At 39.4% G+C, this 9,978-nt stretch overlaps 1 protein-coding gene and 1 long non-coding RNA gene across 2 annotated transcripts; one reads left to right on the top strand and one right to left on the bottom strand.

Annotated features, from left to right (window-relative positions):
- Positions 1-985: 985 nt before the first annotated feature.
- Positions 986-2,796, bottom strand: Btbd35f22 (BTB domain containing 35, family member 22). The gene has a single exon (XM_003688965.4). It carries the CDS (start codon positions 2,706-2,708, stop codon positions 1,212-1,214), a length of 1,497 nt encoding a protein of 498 aa, XP_003689013.1. The 5' UTR covers positions 2,709-2,796; the 3' UTR covers positions 986-1,211.
- A 228-nt stretch (positions 2,797-3,024) lies between these two features.
- Positions 3,025-9,467, top strand: Gm46695. The gene is made up of 3 exons (XR_001782880.1): positions 3,025-3,188; positions 5,143-5,279; positions 9,420-9,467. It is a non-coding gene; the product is annotated as a predicted gene, 46695 (long non-coding RNA).
- Positions 9,468-9,978: the final 511 nt, after the last annotated feature.

The following is a 9,978-nucleotide window of genomic DNA, read 5'->3' as shown; positions in this document are numbered from 1 at the left end:
GTGAACCTATGAAGACCAAAGGTTGTTAGGTTATGGCTTAAAAGTGGTGTGTTCCTGTATCATGTTGACAAGAGGAAGAATTGTGACAGCATCTACAATCATGTGAGAGTCCAGGCTCTGGGAATGCCTGTTGGAGGTTATCTTGATTGCATAAAGTGACTTGGGAAGACCTACCTATCCGGGGTGGCACTATTCCTTGACTCTAATCTTGAACTCTACACAACGGAGAAAGTTATTGATGTACTTGCATTAAGGTGATCTCTTTCTACTGTAGGTGTGATGTGACCAGTTTCTTCAACCTCCTGCCGCGGAAGCCTAGAGACTCAAAGTCTGAGATAATTGAAACTGTTGCCCCTAAGGTGATTTCATAAGGTCTTTTTAAAAACATAAAATCACTGCAACAGTAAAAGAAATTAAGGCAGAGAAATTGATCAGTATACTATGATACAGCTCATACCTTGATAGCAAATGATAGATACCATGAAGGCCTATTTTCCATTTCCTATCTTGTTTACCCCTTTCAAAAATTGGATTCTTGGTATTTACCCTTACATCAATACATAAATATATTACATAAGTATATATAGTTCTATGTAAATATATTGCATATATAATTCACTTGCTTATCCAGGATAGGGCATGAAATTTAAGTATAAGATAAATGTCTGTATGTGTGCATATATAGTTAGTTAGACATAGTCAGCAGTAAATGTTTTCCGAACCCAAACGATATTATTTAGTTATTTGAAAGCCCACACAGAGAGTAATCTCAAATAGTCCCTTTTAACCAATGATTTACGTCTTATAATAATGTCATAATGAATGCATTGGTTCACAACAGTTTCAACAATGGCATGATTTTATTTTGTCTCAATTTTAGCTAGGGCCAAATCTACTTAACAAGTTGTTTGAGATGTTTTACCTTGCAAATATAGTCTCTTATTTCCATTCCAAGCTTGGATCTCGATGGTAAATTTAAATCAGAAGATTAGCTTTATTTGATTTGACAAATAATTTGTTGGAAGTAAAGGTTTTCTTCAGAAATACATGGAAATAAGGTGATGGAGGGAAGCAGTCACTTCTGGTGGTACTAGACTCCAAAGAATATTGAATTTGTTTTTGGTCTTCCTCACTGTAGTCATTACACAGCCTTCATATTAAATGAGCCATTCAATACTTGTAAAATGCTTACAGTCTAATAATTGATAAGATTACTTGTTTTCTGCATTTCCTAGGTTTACAAAAAGGAAATTGCAGAATATACACATAGGGAAGGTTAGAACATCACTATCCAATTTCATTACAATTTGCTCCTCGTTATATTCAAAGGTGAGGATTTTATAACCTGTTGTCTTTCTGAAAGTTACTCTTTTGTTGGAATCAAAACACACCAAAGTTATTCTGAATATGACATTTCGGATATGGTTGTGGCAAGCAGAACCATCACACCTCTGACACCGTTGCCTTAAAATTACACACTGCCTGGTAAAGGTCACACGTAAAGGAAAGCCAAGTCGTCCAACTGACCACTTCCAAGTATATCTTCCATCTTTGGGGATCATTGTACCACACCTCATGGTGCATTCTTCAAGTTCTTGTTCATTGATAACTTGTGGTCCAATTACCCCATATTCTTGTGTTCGCAGCAAAGTCAACCACTGTTGTTTGTAAATGGGTGACAACCATGCCATAGGTATTAGTCGATCTTGTTCAAGAATAGTTGTGGAAGTCAAGTCCCAGATGATGTGCTGAAATCTCAGCTTTTTAAACACGGGTTGAAATATTAGTCCTTCTTCACTTTCAAGAAAACTGATGTTATCAATATATGCCATGTGGGTGGAAAGCCAGTTGTTTGCGTGTTGTAAAAGCTGTTTCATGGTTCCATTCCAGCATGGATTAAGATAAAGGAACATCCATATTTTTAGTGTGGTATATACATCAATCTCCTTTTGCATGACTAGTAAGTCAGAAGACAGTGCTAGAAGATACATCAACTTCATATCTACTTCCTTGTAAAGTGCCACACTTGGATGTACCATCAAATTGCAAAGAAGCCATTCAAAGCATCTCGTCTTTACAGCTTTTAATCTATAGGTTTCTGCTGCCAAATAATAGGAGCACACAGTGTTCCTGTTGATAGTTTCTTTCATGATCCCTTCACACTGCTGAATTACTCGATCCACTCGAAGCAGGCATGCTGCTGCCAAAACTTGAGGAACTTCCAGAGGTGTTATTGACAAATCCGCATCCGTGTACAAAGCACCAAACACAAAATGCAGAGATCGGGTATCAATATCCTCATTCTTAATGATCAGATTTATAACACCATGGTGTGATTCTCTCCAAGTACCTTTGAGAATGTTAGCAAAGTAGCCTGACTGACATAAAAATACTTTGTGTAAACACCATGTTCTTCCCAGAGCACGGATTTTAATGTCGCTATCATGCCCGTCCAAAAATAAGTTTTGATAAGCATCATTAGATGAGATCTTAACCCTTTTCCAGTAGATGTAGTTGAGAACTTGATGTGGATACATTCCCTGGTTTTGAGGTCCATGAACATTAGAACTTGTTGCCAACTCCTCCAAACTGTTTCTTTTTCGCTTGCGACTGCCAGGAATGTAGCTGGCTCCGGCTATGGCTTCTGGCTGTGGCTCTAACAGACTGGAATCCCTGCATCTCAAGACCCTGCTGACTAAAAGCCCCATTGATGAAAATTCCTAGAACAAGCTCTCGCAGAGGCTTCTTGGTTGAGGCATTGCTGTAGTCTGCCAGTCCTGCCTAGACTTCTCTGGGTTTCTCTACTACAGATTCTGATGTCACAGAGAAGGCAGGGCATTCTTCATTGTCCACATGTGTGTTGCCTGAGCACAGGCCCCGCCTCCTGATAGCAACCCCTCCCTCTCCCTCCTCCTTCCCCTCCTCCCTTGCACATTTGCCCTACCATCCTACCATCTCCCTTCCTCCCTCCCTTCCATTATTCCTAAATTCCTTCTTCCTTTCCTTTTCCCATTCTGCCCCTCCTTTCCCCTCACCTCTCCCTTCTCCCACTATTTCTAAATGGGCCACACTATTTTGCTGAAGATGACCTCCATAAAACTTGAGAACCTAGTTCACCTAGTTTTTCAACCTTGCCAGCTGAATTTTCTTTTCCTTAAAGAGAACAACCAGGCCAAATTCATCCTGATGTGTGTTTAAGATTGTACATATTCCAACCCCTGACCCTTGACTATGAGAGAGCACTCAAATGTCTGTAGTATGGGAGACAATCACTTACTAACTGCTTTTGCCAATATAAACAGTAAGCATTGTTATTGCTAATTTTATTATTAGTCTCTTTTGATTAGTATTAATGACAAGTATTCATGCAAGTAGTTGTATGCCTATGTCAACAATTTCTGTGTATGCCTTGCCTATATATATATTTTTTTCTAAAAGTTCCTTATAAATCTAGCTATTTGTTTAACATCCATATGTATGCATGTTTTATGGTTTCGTTTTACTGATTTGCATTTACATATTAACTTTATATGGACTCCTCACTGTTAATAAATTGCAATCTGTAAGAAGCCAAGTCAAATGTTTAAATATTTCTTTTTATTCCTCTGTGCTGGCAAACCATTCCCAGAGCCTGGCCAGCAAAGTCTATGGAGGCAGAGCAAGGTGAACCAATGCAAGACACTCCTCCAAGTGTCTGTGAGGTCATAGTTATATACTTTCTTAACACCACCTCTCCTCTCACAAGTCTGTCTTAACAAAACATCTTCTAACCTGTATCTCCCTCTGTAAAACATCCTCTCAATTGTGTCTACTTCAGCAAATCATCCTGTCACCCATGTGTTGGCCTCAGCCAAACCTTCTTTCATGTGCATCTTCAGTATCAAAGCATCCTTTCACCAGTGTCTGCCTTAGCAAAACATCATTTAACCTTTCTCTCCCAGAGAATCACCATATAATGTACCCGACTTTCCAAAGAAATCAGAAATCTTAAGTTCATAATAGTTTCAGGGGTAATAAAAAGTCACATTCCTTAATTTGTTTGCTTTTAGTCATGCCTAGATGATATCACAAGAATAATCTGTGAGAAGAGTGAAGGTTTCACCACAATAAATGTTACTAGGAAGTATGATCCTGACAGTGTCAGTATCAGTATTGGCTTGCAGTTGCAACATGACCGTTTTACCCCACTCAAGGGCCACCTCCTTTTGATAGATTATTATATTGATTCTTTTTTTCTCTAATAGATTCCCAGAAATGCTTAAGTTGTGAAAGTGTTTGTCCTCTCATAAGCCCATTACTTGTACAATCACTAATATGAATATTCAACCTATGAGGAAAATTTAAGTAGAGATAGGGTAGAAAAGCTGGTGGGATGAGGGGATAAACAAAGCTAAGGATATACTTGAAAATCCACATGGAAACTTACTGTTTATAATAAAATTGATAAAGTCTCAAAAGACACATATTTAGCTGGTAGATGGCCTGTATGTCTACATAATACTGCTGCTGAAAATCAAGCGAAAAAAAAAATCCCAATGCCAGGTATGTTCAGGAAGTTCCCAGAAATCTTGAAAATAATACAGGTTCTTCACACTCTTTCTGTTTGCCTACCATGAATATATGATAAGACCCTGCTACAAAAGACAAACCACATCGTGGTTGTAAAATATAGAGAAATTGAGCTGGCATGTAACTGAAAACTTCCTTCCATCTAGTTAGCTTTCATAGTTCTGGATTGTGCTATTCAGGATGCTGGCAGAGTAATGGCATCAGCAGAGTTACCCAGATATGAACCTTATGATGTACAATACCAATCTGCCAAGAAAGATGTGTCCAGCTACACAATAGTGACATCACTGTTGTAGGGATAGCCAGTGTATCTGTGATTAGATTTGAGGCCAGTTCCACAGGAGGATAGAAAATGCCTTTGGCCCTAGGGGAGAATTTATTACTGTTGTTTATGTAAAGTCTCAAGGTGTCAAGCTCCCTTCTAAGCATCTATGTTTATATCTAGGGGAAATTCTACTTCAAGATTCATTCAGAGAAGCCCTTTTCGCAATAAACTACAGTGAGGAATAATATGCATAACTGCTCAAAGCACGATAATAAGAGATGGCTGAATGGTATTACTATCTTGTTTAGGCATGAACCCTCATGGATCCTCAGAGGAAAAAAAAAGGAGCAGAAAATATATAAAAACTGAACCATAAAGAGGAGGGCTATGGAATCTGTTTTCTTCACTACAGGACCACCAGTGCAGTCACGACTTCCCAACACCTGTGAGTATATGTAAAGTCTACCCATGACTAAAACCTCCCCACAGTAAATAATGGGCCAGGGAAGGACCCATTCAACTTTTCCCTCCTTTGGTGAAATATTGGTGGGTTCTGAGGGAGAGAGAGTCGTTATCTTCCATACATCCAGTGATCCAGATCCAGTGTCCTGCATCTGGCCTCCAAGAAAGAGTTTTGAGCTCATGGTCATACAGATAATCCTAGTTAAACTCTAGGATTCTCAAACACAAACAAACAAAACCAATGTCTGAAACAGAACTAGGGGGATTAAAAGGTTTGTAGAAGTGGGCAGGAGTCTAGAAAGGTTAGGGAGATTATAGAAATCTGAATATCATTTATACATGTACAGAATGTCAATGTCACACTTCATGATGAAATTAAATGTTGTTTCGTGGTTGCCACGGGATTCCATTACCCAAGAAGGAAGGCTAAACAAAAGCCTAAGGGCAGCAGAACTGCTTATTGACAATAGTGATGTCCTGGATGCTTATAGCTCTTGTCTGCTGAGGAAGAGAATGCATCAGTGGCCATCTCTTGCTGGAAGTCTAAGGCAACATAGCACAGCTTCTCTCTGATATTAGGCATGATTTCCCTCCCAGCTTTTTGGTGAACTATAGCCACATGTGGTCATGAACTTCATGTGGTAGGCTGTCAGGTATAGGCCAGCTAGGTCCAGACACGGGATGGCACAAGGAGAGCAGAGATATGCACATTATCTCATAGATGTGCACATTCTGTGTGACCCCATCTCTGGGCTCCATCAAAATCGCAGTGGTATGACCAGAGGCCTAGAGGAACAGCACAGCCTGGATGGCTACTTACATGGTTGTGGTTTTATAAGTCTCAAAAATGATGTGGGTCATCTTTTCACAGTTGGCCTTAGGGCTCTAGGGGGAATGGTGAGCAGCACAGTGTTCCTTTGGAGGACCACATGCAGTTTGTAGTAGAATGTTTGGTGCCAGATCTTCTCCATATTGAACCAGTTTGTGACAATGTCATGACCAATGGGGGTACTTCAGGATAAGGTGCCTCTCTTGCAATGGGCCTCAGTACCCACAAAGGTGTCCTTCTGTCTCTTACCCACCGTGATGCCCTGGTGCCTAGGGCAACCCCATAATGGAGGGGTAGATGGCCCTGGAGCATCATAACTAGCAAACCAGGCATTTCCCAGACCAGAACCATTGTTAACAAGGAAGGCAGTTAAATCATCATCCAGGGAGAACTGGTGGTCAGTGTGAACCTTCAAGAGAGGAGCTGCTAGAAACCTGTGCTAGTGGGAGGAAACAGACTAGACAGTCTTTATCCATGTTCTCTTTAGGGGAATCTAGGTTGTTTCTGGTTTCTGGCTCTTGTGAACAGAGCAGCAGTGAGCACAGTTGAGGAAATATCTCTTGGGTAGGATGAAGTATCCTTTGGCTATGTGCCCAAGAGTGGTAAACCTCAATTTTGGGTAGATCTTTTCCCATTTTCCAGCGAAACTATCACACAGGCTTTCATAGTACCTGTGTAAGTTTCACTCCCACCATTGATGAATGTGCCCCTTACTGTATCCCCAGGATGAGCTGTCCCTTGCGTTGTTGATCTTAGCCATTCTGACAGGTGTAAAATGAAATCTCAAAGTAGTTCTCATTTGCATTTCCCAGATGGCTAAGGATGTTGAACATTTCTTTAAGTGTTTCTCAACTATTTGAGTTTCCTCATTGGAGAATTCTATTTAGATCAACATCAAATTTTTAAGATGGATGATTTGTTTTTCTTGACATCTTCAGTTCTTTATATAGTTTGCATATTAGTCTTCTATCAGATGTGGAGTTGGTGAAAATATTTTGCAATTCTGTACGCTGCCTTCTTGATGGAGCGATAGTGTCATTTGCTTTACACAAGCCCTTTTGTTTCATGAGGTACCGTTTATTATTTTTTTTTAAGTCTCACTTCCTGGCCTAAAGGTGTTCTGCTTAGAAAGTCTTCCGTGCCAATGAGTTCAATGCTATTCACCACTTTCTCTTCTATCACACCAGTGTCTCTGGTTTTATGTTTAGGTCTTTGATTTTCTTGTGGGTTTCTTTTTTGGGGGGCAGGATGCTAAGTGGATTTATTTGCATTCCTGTGACCAGCACCATTTGCCAAAGTTGTCCTTTTTGCAGTGTGTATTTCTGACTTCTTTATCAAAAAGAAGGTGCCCATAATTGTAACGATTTCTCTATGTCTACAATTATGTTTCATGTTCAATAAATCTGTCTGGTTTTGTGTCAATATAATTTTGCTTTTATTATTCTAGATTCAAAAACAGAATCCATATGTCTTCAGCATGCAAGAAATACTTCCTCTGTATTATAACTTGAAAGCAGGGATAGGGATACTTCCAGCAGTTCTTTTGTTGTTTGGGATTGTTTTAGCTCTATTGAAATTTTGGTGCTTCCATTTGATGATGCGATTTGTCCTTCCATCATCTGTGAAAATTTTGTGTTGGAATTTTGATGGGAATTACACTGAATCTGTAGATTGCTTTGGCGGGATAGTAATTTTTAGTTTGCTATTTTTATTAATCCATGAATATAGCAGATCTTATCATATTCTGATATCTTCTTCAATTTCACTCTCACTGTCTTGAAAATGTTATCAACACATGTGGTATATATATAGAATAATTGTCTAATTCTTTTGATATTTCCAATTTGTTGGAGTCCAGGTTTTTCAAATATATTCTTATGGTTATCTGGATTTTCTCAGTGTCTGTTCGATTTATTTCATTTGGATGTACTCTTTGACTGTTAGTTATTTTGGATAAAAGATTTGTTGATATTACTGATTTTCTAAATAAACTCTTAGTTTCATTGATTCTTTCTGTTGTGCTCTTTCTTAAACATAATTGATTTCAAACCTGAATTTGATTATGTCTACCTTCTAATCTTTTGTTTGCTTTTTAACAAAATTTTTATTTGATATTTTTTCATTTATATTTCAAATGCTATCCAGAAAGTCCCCTATACCCTTCCTCTGTCCTGCTCTCCAACGCACCCACTCCCACTTCCTGGCCCTAGCATTCCCCTGTACTGGGGCATATAATCTTTGCAAGACCAATGACCTCTCCTCCCAATGATGGCCTACTAGGCCATCCTCTGCTACATAGGCAGTTAGAGACACAAGCTCAGGGGGTACTGGTTAGTTCATATTGCGGTTCCTCCAATAGGGTTACAGACCCCTTCAGCTCCTTGGGTACTTTCTCTATCTCCTCCACTAAGGGCCCTGTGTTCCATCTAGTAGATGACTCTAAGCATCCACTTCTATATTTGCCAGGTACTGGCATAACCTCACCTATATCAGGGTCATGTCAGCAAAATCTTGCTGGCATACGCAAATAGTGTCTGTGTTTGGTAGCTGATCATGGTATAGATCCTCAGGTGGGGCAGACTCTGATGGTCCTTCCTTCCATGTCAGCTCCAAACTTTATCTCTCTAACACCTTCCATGGGTATTTTGTTCCCCATTCTAAAGAGTGGCAAAGTATCCATACTTTGGTCTTCCTTCATCTTGAGTTTCATGTGTTTTGCAAATTATATATTGGGTATTCTAAGTTTCTGGGCTAATAAGAACTTATCAGTGAGTGCATATCATGTGAGTTCTTTTGTGATTGGGTTCTCTCACTCACGATGTTATCCTCCAGATCCATCCATTTGCCTAAGAATTTTATAAATTCATTGTTCTTAATAGCTGAGTACTACTCCAGTGTGTAAATGTATCACATTTTCTGTATCCATTCCTCTGTGGAGGGACATCTGGGTTCTTTCCAGCTTCTGGCTATTAAAAATAACGTTTCTATGAATATAGTGGAGCATGTGTTCTTATTGCCACTTGGAACATCTTCTGGGTATGTTCCCAGGAGAGGTATTGCTGGATCTTCTGATAGAACTATGCCCAATTGTCTGAGGAACTGCCACACTGATTTCCAGAGTGGTTGTACAAGTTTGCAGAAATGGAGGAGTGTTCCTCTTTCTCCACATCCTCGCCAGCATCTGCTATCAACTGAATTTTTGATCTTAGCCATTCTGATTTGTGTGAGGTTGAATCTCAGGGTTGTTTTGATTTGCATTTCCCTGATGATTAAGGATGTTGTACTTTTTTTCAGGTGATTCTCAGTGATTTGGTATTCTGCCGTTGAGAATTCGTTTTTTAGGTATGTGCAACATTTTTTACTGGGGTTATTTGATTTCTCTGGAGTTTCACTGCTTGAGTTCCTTGTATATATTGGATAGGAGACCCTATCCCAGATTTAGGATTGGTAAAGATGCTTTCCCAATCTGTTAGAGGCCTTTTTGTCTTCTTGGTAGTATATTTTTTTCTTATAGAAGCTTTGAAATTTTATAAGGTCCCATTTGGGGATTCTCAATTTTTTTTCTTTTCTTCTTTTTTTTTGGATATTTTCTTCATTTACATTTCAAATGCTATCCCAAAAGTTCCCTATACCCACCCCCCGCCTTGCTCTCCTACACACTCACTCCCACCTCTTGGCCCTGGCTTTCCCCTGTACTAGAGCATATAAAGTTTGCTAAACCAAGTGTCCTCTCTTCCCAATTATGGCCAACTAGGCCATATTCTGCTTCATATACAGCTAGAGACAGGAGTTCTGGGGGTACTGATTAGTTCATATTGTTGTTCTACCTATAGGCTTGCAGACCCCTTCAGCT

The sequence above is a fragment of the Mus musculus genome, chromosome X, assembly GCF_000001635.26.
Source record: "Mus musculus strain C57BL/6J chromosome X, GRCm38.p6 C57BL/6J".
NCBI classification, from domain to species: Eukaryota; Metazoa; Chordata; class Mammalia; order Rodentia; family Muridae; genus Mus; species Mus musculus.
Note: the sequence above shows the minus strand (reverse complement) of the source record. Positions and strands in the feature narration are given on the sequence as shown.